The sequence below is a fragment of the Salvelinus alpinus genome, chromosome 2, assembly GCF_045679555.1.
Source record: "Salvelinus alpinus chromosome 2, SLU_Salpinus.1, whole genome shotgun sequence".
Classification (NCBI taxonomy): Eukaryota; Metazoa; Chordata; class Actinopteri; order Salmoniformes; family Salmonidae; genus Salvelinus; species Salvelinus alpinus.
This window is the reverse complement of record NC_092087.1, coordinates 79,975,149-80,001,526: the sequence shown is the minus strand read 5'-3', so window position 1 is coordinate 80,001,526 and position 26,378 is coordinate 79,975,149. Positions and strand designations below refer to the sequence as shown.

Sequence of the window (26,378 nt, the reverse complement as noted above, 5' to 3'; positions counted from 1 at the left end):
TTGTATCATACTTAGGACCAGGGGTATTTTCCCGGCCATGTTACCTGACCAGTAAAAACTATTTGATCCTATCTAACGAAGGGTCTAATTTGTCATTCTTAGGTTGGCATTGTGGGCAGAACCGGAGCTGGAAAGTCTTCCCTTGCCCTGGGGATCTTCAGAATCCTAGAGGCAGCCAAGGGAGAGATCTACATCGATGGAGTCAACATCGCAGAGATCGGACTCCACGACCTCAGATCCCGCATTACCATCATCCCACAGGTACTACAGTTATTGATTGATCGATTTTATTTGATAATCCCCCAAAATGTCTTACTACAGTGATGGTAACTGACTTTTGCTTCTTCCTCCAACAGGACCCTGTGTTGTTCTCCGGCTCTCTGCGTATGAACCTTGACCCCTTCGACACGTATACTGACGAGGAAATATGGAGTTCGCTAGAGCTTGCTCACCTCAAGAACTTTGTGTCCAACCTGCCTGACAAACTGAATTATGAGTGCTCGGAAGGAGGAGAGAACCTCAGGTACGGACAATTGATATATTTGACCAAATAACATAATAGTATCGATAAATATATAATAATGGCATTTAGCAGACGCTTTTATCCAAAGCAACTTACAGTCATGCGTGCCTACACTTGAGGCATGCATATCTGTCAAGCCTGCTCCCGCTCTTCCCTCCTGGCGCTCGAGGTAATCACTTTGTTGATTACCCCCTGTATATCTGTCTGTTCCTTGGTTGTGTTCCCCGCATTGTGTTTGTTATGTGTTCCTGTTCCGTTTAATGTCCGTCAGCTAATAAACCTTCACTCCCCGTACCTGCTTCTCATCTCCTGCGTCGCTCCCGTAACAATATGTGACACATATCAATTGAGCTACAAAGAACCCCCAAAGACCAAACACAAAGCATATAGGCTAGGGCTGGTGTCCTGCATCCAGATTAAGCCTATTCCTGGACTGAAAATTATATTGAGCATTATTTTTGCTTTATCTGGTCTACTATATCTGGTTCTATCATCTGTCAACCTCTATATTCTGTGCTTTGGTGCTCAAAAGTTTAAGTGTCAATATTCAACCTTCCTTCATTTGTCTTCTCTAGTCTGGGTCAGCGCCAGCTGGTCTGCCTGGCCCGCGCTCTCCTCCGTAAGACCAAGATCCTGGTTCTCGACGAGGCCACGGCCGCTGTGGACCTGGAGACAGACACCCTGATCCAGTCCACCATCAGACAACAGTTTGAGGACTGCACCGTGCTCACCATCGCCCACCGCCTCAACACCATCATGGACTATACCAGGTAAGGCTCTCTGCTATACTTTTTGCCCAGCGACAGTTTTCTCAAGTTTGGGATGTGCATATCAACTCCTTTCCTACACCTAGTAGCTACTGCGCCCCAGTCAAATGATGTCGCAACATCTCAAAATCAATGGTTCAGTCACAGAATTTGACACTTCTCTCTCTTCCTTCCACAGAGTGATAGTGATGGACAAAGGCCACATCTCGGAGATGGACTCCCCAACCAACCTCATCTCAAACAGGGGACAGTTCTACCGTATGTGCCGAGAGGCTGGGCTAGTCTAAAAGCTACCCAGCTCCGAGGTGGCTCTGGCCAGGGGGAAATTCTGATGGCCCTGGCTCTTCCAAACCAACACATGTAGAATCGGCCATTCCAAGCTCCACGATCCAGGCAGTTCAAACTCTTCCTCTGAGAGCAATGCTTTTAGAACGACCCGGAACTGAAGTCGATGTAAACCAAAGATGACCCAGAAGCGAAGCTGATGACGATTTTAGTGAACAGTATGTGCTCTCTGGTCACAATAAAGACATGAAACCTACGCACACTCAAACTGGTGCTCGGAAGGGGAAAGAGACATCAAGCCCCGATCTCAAAGACTGTGATTTATGAAGCTATTATTGGACGCAGATGGGTTGTTGCTAGGCAAACATTTTAAATATTGTATATAGGCTGTGCCAATGAAACTTAAGGAGATGAAAGTCAGACTGAGTGCAAAATCCAAAGGACTTTGGTTCAGTCTCTGAATGTGAACCAAATTATTTTTGTAGATCTACTACATTTTATGAAGCATCTTTTTGAAGAACACCTGGGTACCTTTGATGTTGAGTTGAAATCTCAGGCAACCAAATCCGACTATTTTGTTCATATCAGTGATGGTAACTGACATTTGGTTCTTCCTCCAACAGGACCCCGTGTTATCATGTCATCAGACAGAAAAAAAGTTGATAATGAATTCATATCTATTCTCATACCATCCAACCACAGGGTAAGTCTAGAGAGTGGAGCAATATTCTCTGACCGACCACTAGCCTTAAAGGGCTGACCCTGTAAAACCCAGAAAACACAAAGCTTTTCACAGTCATCAATCTAAAATGGAACCCTATTCCACAGAATATAGTGCACTTTCTTAGGTTTTGTACTATATAGGGAATAGGGTGCCATTTCAGATGCACTCAGTCTGATTCCTACCCAGCCATTTCAGTGTTTTATGAGTCTGGTCAAAGAAGAAAACACTGCAGCGAGCCAAGGTGCTTAGCTAGCCTAGCGTCCAACTGTTCTGCGGTATTTGTATATTTCAGTCTTAGTAAACACAAAACGGTCAATAGAATCTGTATGGTCGGGTATGTAGGCCTAAAAACCTGGACGTTCAACTGTTACAGTGGTGACGGGAAACCCGACAGGAATGAAGAGAACGCCTTTTCAAAACAATGGACAAAATGTGTTAAAAAAAAAGTTTCTCCACTTCGTCGTTCCACCTACACACAGACACGCGTGCATGAACACACACACCCTAATTCTCAAAGCTATGGGTGTGACACACGTGCACGCACACAGACCACCTAATTCTCAAAGCTATGGGTGACATATTGAGGTAACAGACTCTCATCACATACCATTCAATGTTAGTGTTATTATTCCTCTGGTTCCAGTTATGACTGACTGTAAATAGACATTCCTTCCTGTTTATATCTATAACATGGACTTTTCCAAAAGAAGTCAAAAGATCTTAATATTTTTGTCTTACTGGTTTAGACAATATGCTTAGAAGAAACTACAATATTTATGTGATATAATGAACATGTAAGTTGCCTTCAAATTCTAAGAGATTGTATTATATTTATACTTTTTGTATTCAATCTGTTAATTTTTTGATTGAACATTTTACTGTGCAATAATTCATGCTGGAAATAATAAAACTGTTTTGAAAATAATGTTTTTGTGAGTCTCATCTGTGAAACAATACAATTATGCCTCTATGCCTTATATAAGTATGAGTCAAGCATGACTGCAGGCAGTTGGGTAATGTAATGACTGTAATATAAATGGGATCACATTTTCCAAAGCCTGTCATTGACAGGGTGTGCAGACCACAGGAGGCTGCTGAGGGGAGGACAGCTTATAACAATGGCCAGAACAGAGCAAATGGAATGTGTTTGATATCATTCCAACTCCACTCCAGCCTTTACCACGAGCCTGTCCTCCCCAATTAAGTTGCTACCAACCTCCTGCATGCAGACATTAGGCATAATTTGCTTACAGTAAAGGCACTAGTCACCACAGCCAAAGTCATAAACTCTCTACTTAAAATATGATTTTAAACCTAACCTTAATCACACTGCTAACATTATGCCTATACCTGACCTTATATTAAGAACAAAAAGCTAATTTTTGTTTTCATAAATGTTTACGACACAGACCATTTTGACTTTGTCGCTGTGGGAACTAATGGGAAACGATTTGGTCATGCCCAGGCAAGTAACCCATTTAGACCACTAGGTGGGAGCAAAAGTTAACTTGTGCAGCTAAGTTTCCCCTTTGACCTCGGTGAGGGATACGAACGTCATTTGTTTATACCTGTTGCAATGGCGACCTTAACGGAACTGAAATGCGGTAAGCATTGTCCTTTCTTTCACTTTAAAGTCTATATTACATTTATTAAACGGAAGCGAATTGCAACTGTTTCCTAGTTCGTGCAACGCACAGTGTAAGACGACAGTAGGTAACGTTAGCTAGCTATCAAAGTTTGCCTGGCTATCGTACAGAACAACACACCTTAAAGTGTACGTTATCAATATGTCCCCACAAGTTGCAGAGGTTTTTATGATACCATTTTCAACAACTTATCTTCTCTCCCAGCTCTGAGAGAGAGCCTGGAGTCTCGAGGTGTGTTGGGTCAACTGAAAGCTCGGATCAGAGCTGAGGTGTTCAATGCGCTCGATGATCAGAGCGAGCCGCGTCCTGCGCTGTCGCACGACAACCTTCTAATCAACGAGCTCATCCGCGAGTACCTGGAATTCAACAAGTATCGATACACAGCGTCTGTGTTGACAGCAGGTGAATATTATGCATTCAATTCAACCATATGACAATCAATTTCAGAACGGAATATAAGTGCCATTGGTAGGTTCACCGTTATTCAATTACAACTTGGATTTTATGACCTTATCAAATCAATGTTTTTCAGAATCAGGTCAACCTGAGGTACCACTTGACAGACAGTTCATGGCGAATGAGCTGAAAGTGGTGGAGGACCCCAGTTCCAGATCTGTGTAAGTTTATCTAGAAATGATTCATAAAAGGCCACAGGAAACTGATTCCAGACCTGAAATACTTATCCTATCCTGATTGAAAACTGTAAATACTACCATTAGACCTAGTAAAGACATACAGTTTAAGTCAGAAGTTTACATACACCTGTGCCCCAAGTACATTTAAACTCAGTTTTTTTCACAATTCCTGACATTTAATCTTAGTAACAATTCCCTGTCTTAGGTCAGTTAGGATCACCACTTTATTTTAAGAATGTATAATGTCAGAATAATAGTAGAGAAGGATTTATTTCAGCTTTTATTTATTTCCTCACATTCCCAGTGGGTCAGAAGTTTACATACACTCAATTAGTATTTGGTAGCATTGCCTTTAAATTGTTTAACTTGGGTCAAACGTTCCAGGTAGCTTTCCACAAGCTTCCCATAATAAATTGGGTGAATTTTGGCCCATTCCTCCTGACAGAGCTGGTGTAACTGAGTCAGGTTTGTAGGCCTCCTTGCTCGCACATGCTTTTTTAGTTCTGCCCACAAAATTTCTATAGGATTGAGGTCAGGGCTTTGTGATGGCCACTCCAATACCTTGACTTTGTTGTCCTTAAGCCATTTTGCCACAACTTTGGAAGTATGCTTGGGTTCATTGTCCATTTGGAAGACCCATTTGCGACCAAGCTTTAACTTCCTGACTGATATCTTGAGATTTTGCTTCAATACATCCACATAATTTTCCATCCTCATTAGGCCATCTATTTTGTGAAGTGTACCAGTCCCTCCTGTAGCAAAGCACCCCCACAACATGATGCTGCCACCCCCGTGCTTCACTGTTGGGATGGTGTTCTTCGGCTTGCAAGCATCCCCCTTTTTCCTCCAAACATAACGATGATCATTATGGCCAACAGTTCTATTTTTGTTTCATCAGACCAGAGGACATTTCTCCAGAAAGTACAATCTTTGTCCCCATGTGCAGTTGCAAACCGTAGTCTGGCTTTTTTTATGGCGGTTTTGGAGCAGTGGCTTCTTCCTTGCTGAGCGGCATTTCAGGTTATGTTGATATAGGACTCATTTTAGTGTGGATATAGATACTTTTGTACCTGTTTCCTCCAGCATCTTCACAAGGTCCTTTGCTGTTGTTCCTGAGATTGATTTACACTTTTCGCACCAAAGTACGTTCATCTCTAGGAGAGAGAACGCGTCTCCTTCCTGAGCGATATGACGGCTGCGTGGTCCCATGGTGTTTATACTTGCATACTATTGTTTGTACAGATAAACATGCTCCCAAGGATGAACCAGACTTGTGGAGGTCTACATTTTTTTTTCTGAGGTCTTGGCTGATTCCTGTTGATTTTCCCATGATGTCAAGCAAAGAGGCACTGAGTTTGAAGGTAAGCCTTGAAATACATCCAAAGGTACACCTCGAATTGAGTCAAATTATGTCAATTAGCCTATCAGAAGCATCTAAAGCCATGACATCATTTTCTGGAATTTTCCAAGCTGTTTAAAGGCACAGTCAACTTAGTGTATGTAAACTTCTGACCCACTGGAATTGTGATACAGTGAATAATAAGTGAAATAATCTGTCTGTAAACAATTGTTTGGAAAATGTCTTGTGTCATGCACGAAGTAGATGTCCTAACCGACTTGCCAAAACTATAGTTTGTTAACAAGAAAATTGTGAAGTGGTTGAAAAATGAGTTTTAATGACTCCAACCTAATACCCTGACTACACCGTGCGCGAGCGTTGCAAAATAAATGTAGGAATCTATGTTATTCAATTATTGCACCCACACTGCTCGCGCGCGTCAACGAGCGTCTGCGTTGCCAAGGGCTAAAATAGAAATCATTTCTATTTCTGACGTAGATCGCGCTGCAAGTCCTGCCTCTCCCATCTCCTCATTGGTTTATAGAAGCAGGTACCCACGTGCCATCTCCTCATTGGTTATACCCACCTTTGTGACTGAAAGACGAACTTTGTTGCCGGTCGTCGTGGTAATACTGTGAACGTTTAGATGCCAATCACCATATAAGTTCAAAGATGAAAAAGCTTGGAAGGAGGAGAGATGACTAGAAACGATTCGGTTGACCGTTTTATGTGTGGGTTAATTGTCGGATTAGAGGACCTTGTGCATTTCAGGTAAAATAACAACTCAATGTTTATATCCCAGGACAAATTAGCTAGCAACAGCAAGCTAGCTAAATAGGACAAATTAGCTAGCAAGTGCAAGCTAAATTCTCATACATGTTTAATGCTTTTCGACCTGTCCTCAAATGAATGTAATTGGTTCAGAGTTTGTTTTGATATTTTAACCTGCATGTCGTGATCGCGTTTAGTGTGGGGGGACAAAATAAATGTATGCACGATGGCGGACGCGTGCAGCCGGTTTGGGTTCCGTGTAAGTGTATGTAAACTTCCGACTTCAACTGTACATATTGTGTGTTTTCAGGCCTCTACTGTACGGCTTGCTATCCCACTTCCTAAGCAGCAGCGGAGACAGTGGAGGGAAGCTGTTTCTCAGGGGCTCAGCACCTGCTACTATGACCAGAGACTCTAACACACTCCCTGGTCCTGAGTCTTAACACAGGTGTGTCCTGTCTGTCACTCCAGATTGCACTGGAACTGGGAGTGTTGAGCGATTTATTTAAAAAAACTTTTTACATTTTTTGCAGTTGATGTCAAGAAAGCCTTAGTAGTGTGTGTTAATGTTGCCAAAACAGGATCAAATCAACAGGTCTGATTTTTATTTCATTTGGCCAATTGTTTGTTCCCTGAGAGTCTGTAAATGTAGTCTGTTCTTCACTACTGCTATGTCCGCATAGCTGTACATACTGTAGTAAGCGTTTGATGTGCCAATTGCTCATGAAGATGTATCTAAAATAAATAGTTATTTTAATAAATTTTTACTTTAATAAAGCATTTTTAGCATATATGTAATTATTCGATTTTAGGGCTAAGCTACACATGTTGATTTTGTTGATGTGGATCTATAGGGAATCTTTTCTATTTTGCCATTAGGTCTATTGTTTGTAGCCAATGGGTTTATAACTGTTATGTTTCATCACACAGTGGCAGTAGTAGCACAAAATAATTCTGCCTGGAGACCAGTACATGTATTGTATTCAGGCATTTTTACAGTGTATCTTCATTCTCACAAAACTCCATGATAAACACCTTCCACTGAAGAAGTGTACAGAGGCAATAACCTGTCTCGAATATCTATTGTGGTCACGGCAAACAAAACCTACATTTATGAAGTCAGTATGGAATGTATATACAAGTGTTATCTCATGGTCTTAGCATATAGGCATGTACTGTAGATCCTAACATATACATATGCTGTAGCTCACATGTAAAGAAAGACTTAGGCCTGCCTGCTATCACATCTATCCCTGTGTCCCAAATGGCACCTATTCCCTTTATAGTGCACTACTTTTGACCAGGACCTATAGGGATTCCTTATCACTATTATAGGGAATAGGGTTCCGTTTGGGACATAGCCCATAGGCCTGCCTGCTATCACGTCTCTCATGTAATCTAACTAGTCTAGTGCATAAAAGTCCTTTACAGGAGCTGATTTCTCTCACTTGATAAATGGCTGCTATAAATTCTATCTCTAAAGCCAGATGACCATACACTCTTCGGAGAGAAAAAAAGGTGCTCTCTATAACCTATAAATGTTTATACTTGGAACCAAAAAGGGTTCTCCTATGGGGACAGCCGAAGAACCCTCTTGGAACCCTTTTTCCCACGTTTACAGTCAGAGCACCGTACTGTTGCTGTATAAGGAAAGATTTGAGCAATGCTCTCCCAGTGCTGCCAAAATCTAAAAGGTTGAAGTTGTCTTGGAACAATGTCCCCTGTGAACTTCTGTTGATGTATCTACATAGTCTACCTCTGATGTTAGGAAAGTTATGATGGAGATTTCAAACAACTGATAACAGTGTAGTGGATGCAGATTCAGAGACACTTTATCCCAGAACCAGCGTGGATTCACCCTTTTAGTATTACATCTCTTGAAATCGATGTATTGTTGACAAGCCAAGGAGACATAGCCCTTTACTATGCTCCTCCTATCTGCTTTCACATTTCCACAAGCAGAAGGTCCGTTAATAGAATTACCACAGAGATTAACTTTTTTTCAACCTAAATTACCACCTCCTTTATATCAATTTATGAAATGCTCACTAATCCATCTGTTTATCTAAATTATAAAATGGGAAACGTCCACTTCTCCCTCTCAACAAAATTATTTCGGAGACATATCCATATCAGTTGAATGAAAAACAATAATATTTCTACTAATCCCAATATTTACCTAAACCAGGATTCCTCAGCTGGCAGTGAATCTATTTGGCCACCCAAGACTGTAAAAACACCAGCAAATCAGCTCCAAGTGACTTTAATTTTGGAAAACTGTTCCAAAGTATTCTCACGCATAATAGATACACTGAGTGTACAAAACATTAAGAACACCTTCCTAATATTGAATTGCAGGCCCCCTTTTGCCCTCAGAACATTCTCAATTCATTGGGGCATGGACTCTACAAGGTGTCGAAAGCATTCCACAGGGATGCTGGCCCATGTTGACTCCAAGGCTTCCCACAGTTATGTCAAGTTGGCTGGATGTCCTTTGGGTGATGGACCATTCTTTAAAAACACGGAAACTGTTGAGCATGAAAAACCCAGCAGTGTTGCAGTTCTTGACACAAACCAGTGCGCCTGGCACCTACTACCATAACCTGTTCAAAGGCACTTAAATATTTTGTCTTGTCCATTCACCATTGATGTCTCAATTGTCTCCAGGCTTCAATCCTTCTTTAACCGGTCTCCTCCCCTTCATCTACACTGCTTAAAGTGGATTTAAGTGACATCATTAAGGGATCTTAGCTTTCACCTGGATTCACCTGGTCAGTCTATGTCATGGAAAGAGCAGGTGTTCCTAATGTTTTTTACACTCAGTATATGTGATCGTGTACAAATGTAAGTAATGGTTGAAATGGTTGTTTTAGTCAAATATTATATATGTTTGGGCTTCTTGCGGTCAATTTGCAGTCTATTATTTGTAATTATGTTCCGGGCCTCCTGACCATCCGCTCAATAAAAAATGGGCCAGCAGCTGAATCTAGTTGATGATCCCTGACCTAAACTGATTATGAAGTGAGAAACGTCCTCCTCCTTCCCTCTCCCCGGTCCCACTTACCTCTCTTTTTCTCTCTCCTTGTTCTCTATCTCACCCCCCTCTCCCTCTCATCCCTCCCTCCTCCTCGTGTTGTGTGGGGCAGCTCAGAACCGTAGCTGGAGAGCTCTAGTGACGTCCCTGTGTGGCGCTGGTCACACAAACATCTGCCTGCTGCTGCCGTGGGCCGGGCCTCTCTCTTCCCTCTCTCACCCGTCTCCCCCATCCTCATTTCCTCTTTCGCCATAAAAGGGAACACAACATTCTTATCTCACTCTGAGAATGACATCGCTCTGAGCCCTGGAAACGCAAGTCTATACCCAGAGTCAGACATTTTTCTTTACCTTGCCTCCTGTTTCCTCAGTCAGATATAGCCTGCCATTGCATCGGCAAGTCATCTAAAGAGAAACTAGTTATGAATATGATGGCTAACCATATTCTATAAGATGAACAGGTGTTCCTGTACCTGTTTGTTTACTGAGTGTTAATTCATGGAGATGTTATTTTTGCTGCTTCTGTAGACACAGTATCAATGGCGACAATGAAGACAGCAAAGATGCTTTACAGAAGCAACCTGCTTTTGGCATCACTCCACTATTCCTAGAACTCTTTAGCTAATTCGTAGAACTACAGCTCTATCTGCGGATCTCCCTAGCCTTGCCTAGGTTGCACCTCTGCTCAGGCAGTCCAAATCTTTTCTCAGACAGATACAGAGCTATATATGCAGAGGAAATAGAACTATGACTGTTGTTATTCACTGGGCAGATTGCCTGAAAATAGGTAGCATTGTTCCACCATTTATATTATACATTGGAAGTGTGTGTAACATCTGTTTAAATACGATTGAGGACAGTGCTGCTTCACTGCACCAGAGAGCAGCGTTGTTTGTTCTGAGCTTAAATTAGAACGCAATTACATTTCTATGGGGACAAATGTATCTACAAACATATGGCTCTGTCAACTGTTTGTCCATCTATGGCTACAAATGGTAGTCAGGGGGGCCGCGGGGGACATAAAGTGTATGTATGGTAAATTATTTAAAGAACTCCGAAAATATGTATTTGTCTTGGATAGTTTTCGGATCCCATATCGATTGTGCTGTATAAGGAGAATTTGGTTATGGACTAATACTCGTGTCAATAAATCATTACCTTTTTATGCCGTTTTTTGGAGGTGAGGGACAAAGCCAGCGAGATTGATAGGCACTTATGGTTCAGGCCCATGTAATCACCAAGTACTGTACTTGTGCATGGCAAAACCATCTCTCTTTACATCCTTGTAATCAACAACATGATCATCAACAACAACAATACCCTTGTCTGGAATGGCGTCCATTTCCTCTTCTACTGTAAGTAACCTTCTTCCAGTCAGAAATGTGGACACCCACCCTCATCACCACCTCCTCCGCATACCCCCAGTCTTTCTGTCAGAGATGAGTTGAGGCTGAATGAGGCAGGCATCTTGGAGAACCAGAGGAGGGGAGTATGTCTTGGCTGGGACCTATCAGAAGGGCTTCTTTCTCGGCTACAGGCTGAGCCTGGATTGCTGCCTCGTCCTGACTTCTGCACTGATCCCGTCAGGGATTCATCTCTTCCCCCGCCCCTCCCACTTTTCTTGGCTCATACATAATGTCTACTGCCTGAGATACAGTCTGTTACACTGTCATTAAAGGGCAATGAATAAACCCAGAAACAAACAAAGCGCAGTGAGAGGAGAGGTGGAGGGATGAGCAGGGCTCAGGGAGCGGAAAGTCTATACAGACTAAATAACTCCTAACTGTGGTGTGTGCTGGAGAACTGGCGCTTTGAAAATAGTCAGCGCAAGTACATCATGAAATATAACTTCACGGAATCAACACCCTAGGAATAAGATGACATTTCACAAAAGTGAACTATCCCTTTCAACACACAAATTGTATGCTAATCTGTCGAGGTGATGTCATTAACATCATATGAATTTATATTGATAATAACCAATACTGATCACCAAAACTCTCATAGCAAAGACTGATATATTATCTAATGATTTATGTTATGATAAAAAACACTGAGATGTCATCAGAGGGAGATGCTACAAGTAAATAGTGCAGAGTTATCCCCATAGAAGCACCCCTACTTGTTTGAACAATACCATTGCTGCTGGACCATATTTAGTCACTGGGGCCCAGGCCACCTGCACTAGACTTTTAAGCTGCCCAGATTCCATCCAGACCCCACAGTCCTTATATGGCACAGTGCATTGCGTCTCTGCATTTCTCTCTCTTTCTCTCTCTCTCTCCTTTCTCCTTCCTTACTACACACCGTCCTCCCTGGTCTTGATGTTGACCAGAGACCCAGCCAGCAGGTTTCCAACCCCTAGTCATCCCCCTCCATCTTGGTCCCTTGAACTGTCATCGTCGTTTTGCATACATACCAATGGCGATGTGCTGTTTGGCACCGAAGAGAGGCCCAGTCATGGCATCACAAAGCAAGGTGATTTATTGAGCCAATCAGGAGGTGTCCTTATATAGGACGTTCCATTAGACTAGAGATAGAGGAGCTGGAAAGAGGGAGAAGAGGGGAATGTGATGTGTGTAACAATATGGGGACACACAAACACGTGGGACGCATCCCCTTCCTCCCCCTTCCACCCTCGTCCTCCAGTAGTGTGTATCAAGGGGAATCTCTCTCTTCCCCTCCTCTAAAGTCCATCAAGACGGATTTTCTCCTCTGGTAACAGCTGGGCTGCCTTGTTGGGAGTGGGACTGGACCCTTGTATATACAATAGTACTGTATGTCAATGGGACTGGACCACAGAACCTCTGGGACGAAGTGCCATTAAACATCATCAGAAGTGTCATGGACATCAGTCAATGGAGATGAATTGCCCATATTATTTATTTTGACAGGCCTAAGTACCATCAAGTGAACAGACAGACTGTAGAGACACAGACTGTATATATATCCATGGGATATACTGAGATTCCCATGATTTAGAGTTCAAAATAGTGAAAAGGGGAGCCAAGTTTGAGTTAAATTGATGTAATTTCCGAAGGTTCTGCGTGATATGATGTGTGCCGAGGGCTCTTGGTGTTGATGGAAGTGTGCCATTTGGAAAGAGACAGTGACAGTGTCAATCCTAAACATGATCCTTATAACCACTGTTTACTATAGATGTTGTTGAGCTCCTCGGGCCATATTCCCACAGTAGGTCCATAGGAGGGTCATATAGTCCTTGGATGACTCATCACCCACATATTCAACAGTTTCTATGAAGGTATAATATTAAATTATTACCATTAATTTAATTGCACATACAAGTAGGCTATACATATCTACTGTACACACACCCCATAACGTTTGCCATTATGCTCACTGAAAGAAAATGAATATGAAGAGATATTAAAGTATACTATGCATACCAGATTACTATAAAGTGTGTCCGCGTCAAAGGAAAATACGCATGTGCGCGCAGCCAAATTGCAATTCGTTCTGCTTTTCAGCGTCAAGCACGCTTGTACACTACAGTACCACGGAGTCTTCAAACAGTACCGTCTTGGACATTACTTTCGCGCTCTGCGGTAGAATTTGATGCTTCTCTGCTGTCAGATCAGAGAGAGGAGGGTCTGCGCGTGCGACTCCACCCACCGGGTTTAAATGGTAAAGGGAGGTATTATACCAGGGTAATTTGGACTGTTCGTCTTTGGAGTAGGCTACCCTGTCAACCGCAGGACGCTCCAAACCATAACTTTCCAAATCCCCCCTGCTGATTCCAATTCATCAAATTTGTAAGTCATTTATTTTTATGCAAGGCCATTGTTTTACTTTGATACAAGTTGGAGAGAGTGAGAGTGCACTTGTTGTTTTGCGCGCACTTTTATTACGCACGCTTAGCGACATTGATTGTGGCTCTTGAAACTGACATTTTTGTTTATCATATGTAGCCTATATTGTAATTCCTTCATGTGTTTAGGTTTCACACACTGCATGTATTACTGAGTAAAATGATTGTCAATTGTCACTGTTGATCAATTGCATACTTTACACAGCTGTTTTTGCATGACTCTAATGTGAATGCAGAACAAGCCAAATCACCCCAGAAGAAATGACTATCGGTGGTAGCCTATACAACGTAACTGCTGTGCTGACATTTGTCTGACGCAGTCATACGATGATGTGGTTAAAGAGTCTGTGACCTTTTTTATGTTGGCCATCTTTATCAGCGAATTCTTCCCTTTTATCAGTGCTGCACAACATTGCCTAACAATGCCTTTCTTTACCATGTTTTCTATACACTGACCAGTAATACTATCTATACAGTAGCCATGTTATTTATACTGTAACAGCTTGGAATAACAGCTTTACTGAATTATTTACACCAGTAATGTTATAGGAAGTAAGGGGAAGTTGACTTTATATCTGAAAGAACTAACAGGCTGAACGCTAACCAGGGTGTTTCCTGTTCTCCTAATATGGTAGTTTTAAAGCTGTCTGTCTTGATGCCGAACTTTGTGGTGTGGTGGCTCAGGGTAGACTTGTCACTTGTGAGAGTCGTATCCTCTCCAGTTTGCAGTGACACAAACCAGCATCAAACTGGAAAATGTCTGAGTGAGCAGAAAGACATTGGGGTCGTCATCATAGTAGCTGCTGGTTGACCTGTTGAAACACAACCTAGTAGTTTGCTGACAGGAAAAGTGGTTATCATATGATTATGTTGCATGGGAGTTTGAGTAAAGCAAGCATGTGGTTTTCTATCTCAGTCTGAGGACTTTGTTACCTCTCAGCTATCTTGTCTGGTTGACTTTGGAGATTCATTTTGATGGTCTTTGTCGATCCACCACAGAGAGCCTGCAGCATCATCTAAATGATGTTTTCAACCGACTTTCATCCAAGTTTTTGGGTGAAATAAAGCACTGCTCTAAGGCACAAGTGAAAACAACATGGTCAGAAGGTCTATCAGGAGAAAATAGAGGCAGATACTTTTAGAGGTGGAGAACGGCCAAACTGCCTAATAAGAAAAGAGATGTTTGGAGTAAGCAACGCGTGAGACACAATAGCAGTAAGGCCCAAGACTGAAATGCATCGTACTCTGACTATCTCTGGGCAGGTAGTTACAACATTAACCTTAATTGTGTTTAAATGACCTAACACAACTGTGAGTTCATAGGCTTCATTCTTCTTCATTGTTACAGGACCAGGCTTTTACATTTTTATTTGGATGTACTGGATTGGAGTGTTGTTAATTCATCATCACATACCGCAACATGCAAATCTATTTGATTCCGGTATCATTACAACCATTTTTCGCCCACTAGGATAACTGTGCGTGTATTTACACATGGGCCTATTGCAGTTCATCAGGACTCGGAGTACAGCAAATCAGTTTCCTGGCTACCCAAACTCCTTGCTCCTGCCAAACGCTACGTTTCTTCTCGACAATGAGTCTGGATCTGAGTACTTCCCTGACGATTTCTAGAACGCAAACACATTCTAACTGTTCTGATTAGTCCCAGAAACCCGACTGCTTTTAGACATTTTTTAATTGACTTTGATACTCTGATTGGTTAGAAATGATCCTATTGCTGATGACTTTGTTTTGTCCAACACACCTCACTTTGACATCACCACAAACGACTTCAATGATGGCAGTCTCAGACTGAAGTATGTAGTGAACATATAGCAGAGCAGAGTTTGAGTCATCAGCCAAGAAAATCAGGGCCTTGGTGTAAGTTGATACAGTATACCAGCCGATATACCAGAGTAGTGAACGTGTTAGATACTGTGATAGTTTGGGAGAATTACCTTTATTAGGCCTAACTCTTATCCTGGCATAGCTGAGTGCAATCCATTTGAGTCGTCAAGGCTTGATGATAGTGTTTAGTAACTATTAGGAAATTCGTTTTTGCAATGAAGCCAGGAATCAGGGAAGGGATGGAATGATGAGGAAGAGGGTAAAGCCTTTCACAGGCCCAGGGGTCACCATTCAGCCCCTATAAATAGTGAAGGTCAAGTGGTCTCCTGGGCAACCAGTCCATTCATATACAAATAATTTAAACAGTGGTTTATTTGGAATTTAGCAGGTCAGTGGGTGTGCGTGCAAGACCACAGGAGGTTCCACTCTTTAATTAAGATGGTTCCTACTCAATCTCTATCATACTATTATGTGATGAGTTGGACATTTGCCTCGCCTGGTTAAAGATCAGCAGTATCAAGGACTCAATCACTCATTCAGGTATTTTCTGTACATTGTTGTAGTGTACTAGATACCAGGATTAGATACGACAATCAATGAGTTCTTATCTGATGATACATGAAGGGATTCCTTATCTTCTGGCTTTGCTTCCTGGAAAGACCAACTTTGCCCCTTCCTCCTCTTCTCCTCTCCTCCCGCTCCTCTCTTCTCTACCCTCTTTTCCTCTGCCCCTCATTCTCCTGACAGTATTGACCAACAGAATCTTCTGAGACTCCTCTCCTCCTCCACCTCATCCTCCCTCCTCATTTTCTCTCCCTATCATGCTCTTCAAGTATGGTCTTATAGGAAGCAGTCCAGCCTGGGTAGAGACTATCAGCAAACTGCCACCCTGTCAACCCCCTACTCAGACAGCTGTCGTCAGTGTACACTGGCTGAGAACAAAGGTGAACACGCATTGACACAACAAGATGAAGAGCGAGACAGAGAGAGGGGGGAGAGAAGGGGGTGAGGAACCACTGACCATGCGTTGACACGACAAGAAGGGAAGGAAGGTGCTGAAATGTTAAGGATTAGGGATAAGAGAGAAAGATGGCTATAAAAATAGTAGAGAGAGAGGTCTAAATTGTTTGAGAGTTGCAGAAAAGTTCAAGGGAGTGATGACACTTGTCAAGCTGCATCTACAGTAACAGTACTGGAGGGGAGTGTCAGGAAATGTCCACTTATCCTCAGTCAGTAAAGGAAATAGTTCATACCGAATCAGCTGTAATGTCTCCTCTTCATACACAACCTTGGACTACTGTGCTGCATGGTGTTGCGTACTAGTACGGCCCCAGTTTATTCTGTGCTGTGCTCTACAACCATTGCAAATAAGGAACAGGATAGAGGACAATGTCCTTTTTCCTAAAAAATAGTGTTTCACTCTGGCTAAGTGGATATTTATGCTTTTGTGGGTAGTTTGGCTCTGGCTGGTCCCAGGGGACGCAGTGACAATCTTTCCCATGAGGACTTGTGACTTGTTCGCATAGTTCCCATTTCTAGTCCTAGAAAGAGCATGCCAGTCTGTAACTGTGACTGGGCTGGATAGGAATGATGGGTGCAGGGACTCCATGATGTAGTGCAATGGATTATAGTCTGAATCTTATCAAGCAAGAGTAGTTTGACTTACCAGCACAAAGGTCAACATTTATCATTCATTATGTCTTATGTCTGCATGGTCTGACTGGAATTTAAAAGATAATGTGTGTCAGAATCATTTAGACCCTAGTACTATAAACTGGATCCATTGCAGTGGAGGCTGCTGAGGGGAGGACGGCTCATAGTAATGCCCGGAATGGAGTCCATACAATGTTATCAACCACATGGAAATCACATGTTTGATACCACTCCATTGATTTCCTTCCAGCCGTTATTATGAGCCGTCCTCCCCTCAGCAGCCTCCACTGACCCGTTGGTGTTTCTATTAGGGTGTTAAACACAGCAAGTTATTACCAAGATTCCAGTAATCTGTTCATAACAGCACCGAATGATAAAATACTAGCACTGAGTTTGCCATAGAACTGTGCACCTGCCGTGGCTCCACTTCCTACAGGTATGACTCAGAGCCCAGCAGCTAGCTAGCTAGCATCCCTCCCTCCACCCCACTACACTATACAGCCACAGAGGAGAACAGCACAGCGGCGGGACCATATGAAGCATGAACCATGAACATGAAAACCCCCCAAACGAGCTCTCCCTCTCCGTCCGTGTTATCATTTTGGAGTAAACTCCAAATTGCATGGACCAGCTGTAGACATACTCTTCCCTATAAGGGCTTTGTTTGGGAGTTGAACTTGCCTGGCTGTTTAGGTCCATCAAAAGGCCTGCTCCAGAGAAGCAGGCCATATATGGGCATCACAGCACGGGACTGCAATGTAGCGGACGGTGCTGCACAGGAGAGAGGGGGAAAGAAAAAAAATTGACTTTATTGTTGTTGGAGCATTTTTTTTCTGATTAGGGTATGGGTAAACCCCTCACTTGTGTACTGTAAGTACTATACACTTTTACAAGTTGAGAAGATCGATTTAAGTCCTTATCGCATATGGTACAGTTACTTAGAACTCATTTCCCAGAGTCTATCTTCATATCTAAACTAGGCACTGTAATGGTTGTAGTCTCCCTTGTGGCTTGTGTAGGAGGCTAAGCCCGAAGAGGGGGGGTCTGTGAGAATTACTGTATTCTGGGAGTTTCTGGATGGATGAAGAAATGTAATTAACCCTTTGAGTGTCCATGCCTTCTGTGGACGTATGGCTGACAGTGGTAGGAGAGTGTATATGTAGTGTCTGACTCATACACCATTTAGTTAATAACCCCTTGAGTATGTTTTTGAAGTGCTGGACTGAAAACAGTTTTCTGTGTGAGAAAGTATTTACAGAAAGAATCATGCAATTTATGGAGCTATACCACTTCTTTTGATATTTTTGTAATGACTCAAACTACTTGACCCCTGACCTGTGGTTGCCGTGCACGACCCTGACTCATAACCCACTTCTCTCAGTCAATGACTAGCCAAACCATAAACCAAACCAAGTCAATCCAAGCCAGTCTTAACATTTTAAAATGTATTCTCTCTTCCTCCCACCAGCCCCCCTATCTCTATCCCCATCTCCAGCTGGCCCCCCCAAAAGACAGAAGATCTTAGAAGATCCAAGATCCTCCACCGACCACCAAGATGGCTAATAAAAAACAGATGACTGAGGACGAGAAGTTCCTCTTCCTGGACAAGGACTTCATCAACAGTCCCATGGCCCAGGCCGACTGGTCAGCCAAGAAGCTGGTGTGGATCCCCTCAGAGAAGAATGGCTTCGAGGCAGCGAGCGTCAAGGAGGAGCACGGGGACGAGTGCCTGGTAGAGCTGGCCGACAACGGGAAGAAGGTGACGGTGAACAAGGATGATATCCAGAAGATGAACCCTCCCAAGTTCAGTAAGGTGGAGGACATGGCCGAGCTCACGTGTTTGAACGAGGCATCGGTGCTGCACAACATCCGGGAGAGGTACTTCTCCGGGCTCATCTATGTGAGTTGGACTCTCTACTTTCACACAGATACACACAGTCATACTTGTACAGTACACACTCTACACAACCTGAGGTAAATGAATTCTGTCCCACTGGGACAGACGTCAATTCAACGTCCATTCCACGTTGGTTCAACTTAATTTCCTTGAAATGACGTGGAAACAACGTTGATTCAACCAGTGTATGGCCAGTGGGATAGGCCCATCTACATGAGAATAAATGGTCGTAGAAGCACACAGACCCATAAATACTCCCAATAATACTCAGTCTTCACAACCTTAGAAAGAGGTCCTAGCTACCAGCAAAAAGGACTGTGATACACATGACAGTCAAGGGTAATTTCAAACACAGCAATTTAACAAGTGTAGAATAACTATGTTGGCTTATTATCAATAATAAACAGGGTGGTTCGAGCCCTGAATGCTGATTGGCTGACAGCCGTGGTATATTGGCCATATACCACAAACCCCAGAGGTGCCTTATTGCTTAATAATAACCCTGCTCATCCTTGTTTTCTCTCTGCAGACATACTCTGGCCTGTTCTGTGTAGTGGTGAACCCATACAAGATGCTGCCCATCTACTCTGAGAAAATCATTGAGATGTACAAAGGGAAGAAACGCCACGAAGTTCCCCCTCACATCTACTCCATCACTGACAATGCCTACAGAAACATGATGCAAGGTAGGTTCATCGTTCAGTTACACCTCTTCCTGTTACTGTAGCTTCTTTGTCTGGGAAGACGGGGCTGGCGTCGATTTCAATTCAGTCCATCAATTGACTGAAATGAAATGTTTGGAATTTCAGTTTACCTGCTGAATTGACTGAAATGAATGACATTTGATTTGATCCCAACCCTGCTTGAGGGCCATGGTATCTCACCACAGCTATTCTTCCTATCTAGCTAGCTACTATCTTGGGGGAATTAAAAGTGGTTTGCATAATATCAGCTGCTACAAAACAGTGATTGCAACAGTCTTGTGTCAGCTGTCTTTAGGTCAACAAAACAACAAAACAACATTTTCAATAACTCAACGATAGCTAGCTCTTCAATACTCTTCAAAAGGTACAATATTTTATCAACTCAGCAGCAGCTGAACTGCAGTGCAGAATACTGCAGAGATATAATTAAGCAATAAGGCCCGAGGGGTGGTAAATGGCCAATATATCACAAACCCTGAGGTGCCTTATTGCTATTATAAACTGGTTACCAACATAATTAGAGCACTAAAAATAAATGTTTTGTCATACATGTGGTATACGGTCTGATATACCACAACTGTGAGCCAATCAGCATTCAGGGCTCGACCTAACCGGTTTATAATGCACATGGGCCATATACCACAAACACCCGAGGTGCCTTATTGCTTAAATATACTGTAGCCTTACACGCTCTATCAATGCCCTCTATGGTCAAAAACCTCCCTTCCTGAAGTATGTGGGCTGTTAAACTGCATAAAAACAATGTGAAAACAGCTTACTTCAATGAAAGTTAATGAACAGAAGCAGAAAAATCCTTTTAGTAGCTCATTCGAAGAGAAATCTGGACACGAGGTGACAATGGGCTAACTCTGCTTACAGTAAAGGGCTCTTGGCTAGCCCCTACAGTGCTAAGACTGAGAGGATAAGAGGCTAATATCCTGATGTGGACAACTCAGCGTTTCCCACAAGGCTTTGTTATGTGGTGTCAGGGGTGATGCGGACCTAGTTGACCCCAAGGATTTTATAAGAATTCTGGGGGATTTCTGACATCTGGCTTTAGAGAGATGGAGGACAGGAAGTCGGAAGACAGTTCCTGTTCGAATCTTCAATAAAATATGCTCTCCATTTTGCCTTTTATGTCTGTTGCTTTAGGATTAAAGATAAACTATGGAAGTTTAAGTTGCTAACTTCTGACAATATTTCTGTCCATTTAAATTACTCATTTTGGCCCAAAAGCAAAAGTTCCCAGAGACAAACATTTCCGTATTTACCTCTTTGATTCAAGCACTTGAATAATTTGTTATTGTAAATTCTAATCAGATTGTAGATATCAGCCCCTTTTTATGTTTTAAATTCTACATTTGACATTTTAGGTGTAAGTAAATGTTAACAGTTTATTTAAATGATCATCACTTTTGTGACAGTACATGTCAATTATGCGAAGATAAATGACACTATACAACAACATGTTCTCACAAGGGCTTTGTGGTTTTATCACATTTCTACGACTGTCTTTTTTACAGCCAGTCACTGTGTTGCTTATCAGGCATCAACAAAACTTAGATCTGACTCGCTCAAACAAATCAATAACCACACCAAGCAGACGCAGACAAGGCTGTTGCTCTTCTGCTAAGTTTGTTGGCATACCACGTTCCTTACTAAGTCACTACTACAGCATGGTTACACTTCACCAGTTTTACACCACTGAGCCAAAACGTATCGCACTGGCCTGCTGACTCATCTACGGTAGTTGTGAAAAGAATGTGACACAAATGTATCTGAGTCAGCACAGTATGGTTCAGGTTGGCACGATAGTCTAAAAAGAGTATTAGTGAACCTAACATTGCAGTCAAACAGCAGATAGTCACCTCCTTGGGAAAAAAACATCACCATCTCTCCTTTAGACCCTTTTCTGACCAATGGGGTCCTCCCAGAACATGACCTTGGAAGCACATTGTACATGATGTAAGAACCAAGCTTCTCCATTGTTCAAAGTGCTGCAGCATGATGAGAGAAGTTAGAATAGGCCCTGTGATGCTGGCCAAGCAGAAACACAATGACCTCACTCCTACTCCAGCTCAAGTTCCCTATTATGTAGTACCCGGTTTAAGTGCTGGATACATTTCTAGTCGTACATTACAAAGAGAGCAAACACACTGACTTGATTATCCTCTGTTTTTATCAGTCAGTCCAACTTCATAAACTTGAAACCCCATGTTTATATCATTTGGATTTAGGTCTGAGATGGACTTTCTTACACTCGTAAGTTACAGGTTAAGCCTGTGTGTGCGTGCAGGATACTGTGCTTGTGTGTGTGCGTTATCTTTGAATTTACACACACACACACACACACACACACACACACCAGATCCCCCTAGGAGCTGCCTGCAGTTCTGTGGGTTCTTGTCAGATAGCATTTGACATTCCAGCTTAGTCAGAAGTAACACATTACTGTGTGTGTGTGTGTGTGCGAGCGCGTATGGGTGTGTGCACGCAGCTCCTAGTGGGATCTGTCAGGTGAACAGGAAACAAGGCAGGTTGAGGTTAAACAAAACCACAACAAGAATGTTAAGCTCTCATTGGATATATTTATGAATTGGGCCACTGACACGTTTATAACTACCTTGGAGTAGAATAACAAATAGTTAATCAATGTTTTTACCAGTGATTAAAAAAAAAATGTTTTACTACGTTTGATCTACGTTGGTCTATGATTGTTACTCGATTTGATCTGTTATGAGAAATGTGGAGTAATTTAAACAGCATTTTAGAATGTGTCTAGCTATAAAGATCTTTTTAAGCTGCTAGATGTGTAGGCGTGCTTATATGAAGAGTTTCTTTCCAAAACGCTATATATCCATTTTCAGAAATGTTGGAAAATTAGCTTTTATTGTTTAAAGAACTTATGAAAGAGATTTTGTTTTTGTTTTTTTACTGTCTAATCATGGCATCGGGTTGTTCAATGACAGACAAGCATTTGTTTGAAATCTATCACTTGATGGTTTCATTTCAGAGAGAAAAATAATCAAGTTTTTTGCAAAACTATAATTATCTGCCTCAGTCTCAGAGAAATAAGTAGTACTGCTAGGTTTTACAAAGCCAAATGTAACATAACTACATTTTTAAAATAAAAACTGTACAAATGATACATTTGTGACATCAATATCTAAAAATGAATCAATACAGTAATATGAGTATGTAAAACATTTACATTTGACATTTTAGTCATTTAGCAGATGCTCTTATCCAGAACAACGTAGAGTGCATTCATCTTGGGTGAGCACATATCACAGTCAAATATACAGCATACGAACATGCCATTCCAGCTAGACAATGAAAATACACTGAGTATACCAAATATTAGGAACACCTTGGATTCACCTGGTCAGTCTATGTCATGGAAAGAGCAGCTGTTCAGTGTATATACACTCAGTGTATAGAGTTTTTCAAAAAAACAAACACATTTTAATACACACCTAAAATTGATAAATAAAAATGTCTGAGAACAATAATATTTGTGGGGGCCCTAAACAAAATGTTGTACATTTCCTGCAATTCTACTCATTTTGTCATGGTGTGGAGAGAGAAATGTGCAGTTTTACAGCTAATTTCCTGCAATTCTACACAATTTGTCATAGGGTGGAGAGAAGTGTTTTTAATATGATATCTGACTGAGAGTGACTAACAAAATCAATAGGGGCCCTCCAGTCGGTAATTCGATCATGATAACTACAAGTTTAGATAGTCTAGGCAGCTAACTTAACCCCCCCAAAAATGTTGCTGACTGTCAGTGACTGACATAACAAGAAAAAAATGCAGATGCACAACAACATTTCGAAATTGCACCTTGTGTGTTCTACTATTCTAACTCCCAACAGTAAGTTAAGACCCCGACTCAACTTATTTTGTATTTATTTTTTATCAGCGGGCCTACAAAAGCTGCCCATCTCTGGTGTAGTGTATGACTCGTACTTTCTGTTGATATGCTGTATGTGTAGGAATCTACCAACTTAATTGCATGTACACACAGGAAATGTCAGTGTACATCTACAGCTATGGTGTGTGCATCCAGGGTCGTGAGTAAACATGACGATGGACGGTCAATAGCTCGCTGTCTACTCTGTCGCTATGTTTAGATTTGAGTGTTGAGAGTTTTTATTGTTAACAGACTGATAGGATTTCCCACGACAGAATAGAGGAGATGACTAATGGTACGGTCCAAACCCCAAAGAGGGATGACTAATGGTATGGTCCAAACAAACCCTTTAGGGGGGTGTCGCCGTGGCGATCTCTCCGTGGGTCTACATGTACATTAAGAGGAGCAAGACTATCAACAACCCTGGCAGTCTCTGATATGGCACCCTATTTCCTACAGTGCATTCGGAAAGTATTCAGACCCCTTGAAAAGGGTGTGTGGTCTTCTCATACATTTGGAAAGTATTCAGACTCCTTCACTTTGTTCACATTTTGTTACATTGCAGCCTTATTCTAAAACGGATTAAATAAATAACAAATCCTCAGCAATCTACACACAATATCCCATACTGACAAAGCGAAAACGGGTTTTGACATTTTTGCAAATGTATAAAAAACAGAAATACCTTATTTACAAAAGTATTCAGACCCTTTGCTATGAGACTCGAAATTGAGCTCAGGTGCATCCTGTTTCCATTGATCATCCTGTTTCCATCAGATGTTTCTACAATTTGATTGGACTCCACCTGTGGTAAATTATATTAATTGGACATGATTTGGAAAGGCACATCTCTCTATATAAAGTCCCACAGTTGACAGTGGGTGTCAGAGCATGAGTTTGTCAAGCCATGAGTTTGTAGGAATTGTCCATAGAGCTCCGAGTTAGGATTGTTTTGAGGCACAGCTCTGGGGAAGCGTACCAAAACATTTCTGCAGCATTGAAGGTCCTCGAGAACAAACTTCCATCATTCTTAAATGGAAGAAGTTTGGAACCACCAAGACTCTTCCTAGAGATGGCCGCCTGGCCAAACTGAGCTATGGGGGAGAAGGGCCTTTGTCAGGGAGGTGACCAAGAACCCGATGGTTCCTCTGACAGAGCTCCAGAGTTCCTCTGTGGAGATTGGAGAACCTTCCAGAAGGACAACCATCTCTGCAGCACTTCACCAATCTGGCCTTTATGGTAGATTGGCCAGTTGGAACCACTCCTTAGTAAAAAGCACATGACAGCCCGCTTGGAGTTTGCCAAAAGGCACCTAAAGAACTCTCGGACCATGAGAAACAAGATTCTACCAAGATGGAACTCTTTGGCCTGAATGCCAAGCGGCAGGGACTGGGAGACTAATCAGGATCGAGGGAAAGATGAACGAAGCAAAGTACAGAGATCCTTGATGAAAACCTGCTCCAGAGCGCTCAGGACCCCAAACTAGGGCGAAGGTTCACCTTCCAACAGGACAATGACCCTAAGTACACAGCCAGGACAACGCAAGAGTGGCTTTGGGACAAGTCTCTGAATGTCCTTGAGTGGCCCAGCCAGAGCCCGGACTTGAACCCGATTGAACATCTCTGAAGAGACTTGAAAATAGCTGTGCAGCGATGCTCCCCATCCAACCTGACAGAGCTTGAGAGGATCTGCAGAGAAGAATGGGAGAGACTCCCCAAATACAGGTGTGCTAAGCTTGTAGCATCATACCCAAGACGACTCGAGGCTGTAATCACTGCCAAAGGTGCTTCAACAACACACTGAGTAAAGAGTCTGCAAAAATGTATAAAAAACAGTTTTTGCTTTGTCATTATGGGGTATTGTGTGTAGAGTGATGAGGGGGAAAAACGATTTAATCCATTCCGAATGCACTGTATGTAGTGCAGTACTTTTGACCATACGCAGCCATGCCTGTCTGCTACATAATAACAGATAAAAGTCTTAGATAATAGTCTTACGGAGGCTACACTTTCTTAAGTGTCTTAACAGGGTTATCTACAATCAGAGTCTCTGACAATTCTGTGAAATCTTGGCTCTCATCTCTCCTGGGAAGACTCACATTCCTTCACTAAGGCTTAGAAATTTGCCCTGCCTGCTCTTTGAAGTTCGAAGGGAATAGAGATGGGACGTTCTCATGCGATTGGGTTTTGTGTAAAAAGTTTCAGCTGGTGAGGATGATTTGGATGATGATTGAAATGTTGTTTTTCCAATGCCATTGTCATAAGGGGAATTTATATACATCTCTTATATGAAATGTTCTGTTTGACGGTGATTTGATGACAGGTCTTGGCTTTATCTCTCTGGTGAACTCGTGATTGGGATGAGACTAGAGTGACCTTGGAATTTTCCCTTTAAACCAATTGTAATTTGGGAGACTCCTTCTCTCATCTCTGTCTCTTTTTTCTTTCTCTTTCTCTATCTCCATATTTTATTTATCTCGTTTTGCACTAGGAAATAGGGTGCCATTTCAGATTGGCCCCTACTCTGTTTGGCGTTTCCCCCTCTCCCAATGCCTCCCGTTCCCCCGTGAGGTTCTACTCCCTGGCTCAGAGTTACATTTGGTGTCAGTGTCATGTTTGAATCTGTTTTGAGCGTGTTTGGAAATGCTGCACAACCCTGGATGCCCCTCTCCCTCTCTCCCCTCTGTGCCTTAATTAGGAAGAAAGGGGAACAGACAGCATTTTGCTGTGTGTGGAATGGAACCTAGCCCACTGCCAAGTCACGTCCAAAATGAGGAATAGCATCCTAGCTCTCAGTTCTTTCCAGCCT

The 26,378-nt window shown here is 42.3% G+C and overlaps 3 protein-coding genes across 5 annotated transcripts in view; all 3 read left to right on the top strand.

The window, feature by feature from the left end:
• LOC139544613 (multidrug resistance-associated protein 1-like) overlaps positions 1 to 3,224 on the top strand; it is a 33,752-nt gene extending 30,528 nt beyond the window's left edge. Inside the window, exons 28-31 of the mRNA XM_071351941.1 lie at positions 103 to 261; positions 357 to 523; positions 1,099 to 1,293; positions 1,469 to 3,224. Of these exons, the coding sequence (XP_071208042.1) occupies positions 103 to 261; positions 357 to 523; positions 1,099 to 1,293; positions 1,469 to 1,577 (630 nt within the window). The 3' untranslated portion in view covers positions 1,578 to 3,224. The remainder of the gene's footprint in view (positions 1 to 102; positions 262 to 356; positions 524 to 1,098; positions 1,294 to 1,468) is intronic.
• A 459-nt stretch (positions 3,225 to 3,683) lies between these two features.
• Positions 3,684 to 7,771, top strand: cep20 (centrosomal protein 20). The gene is made up of 4 exons (XM_071351934.1): positions 3,684 to 3,903; positions 4,150 to 4,347; positions 4,478 to 4,562; positions 7,001 to 7,771. Exons 1-4 carry the CDS (start codon positions 3,876 to 3,878, stop codon positions 7,131 to 7,133), a joined length of 444 nt encoding a protein of 147 aa, XP_071208035.1. The 5' UTR covers positions 3,684 to 3,875; the 3' UTR covers positions 7,134 to 7,771.
• Positions 7,772 to 13,343: 5,572 nt separating this feature from the next.
• The window catches only part of myh11a (myosin, heavy chain 11a, smooth muscle), a 40,161-nt gene continuing 27,126 nt past the window's right edge, over positions 13,344 to 26,378 (top strand). For 2 of the 3 annotated variants that reach the window (XM_071351685.1, XM_071351703.1), the window contains exons 1-3: positions 13,344 to 13,496; positions 18,522 to 18,953; positions 19,480 to 19,636. In XM_071351685.1, the coding sequence (XP_071207786.1) occupies positions 18,609 to 18,953; positions 19,480 to 19,636 (502 nt within the window). In that variant the 5' untranslated portion in view covers positions 13,344 to 13,496; positions 18,522 to 18,608. The remainder of the gene's footprint in view (positions 13,497 to 18,521; positions 18,954 to 19,479; positions 19,637 to 26,378) is intronic. The other variant, XM_071351694.1, reaches the window with a different exon arrangement.

Coding starts and splice junctions, on each gene's coding strand:
- cep20 (XM_071351934.1), top strand. CDS start 3,876: ATGGCGACCTTAACGGAACTGAAATGCG. Junction 3,904..4,149: donor CTTAACGGAACTGAAATGCG/GTAAGCATTGTC, acceptor CTTCTCTCCCAG/CTCTGAGAGAGAGCCTGGAG. Junction 4,348..4,477: donor AGCGTCTGTGTTGACAGCAG/GTGAATATTATG, acceptor AATGTTTTTCAG/AATCAGGTCAACCTGAGGTA.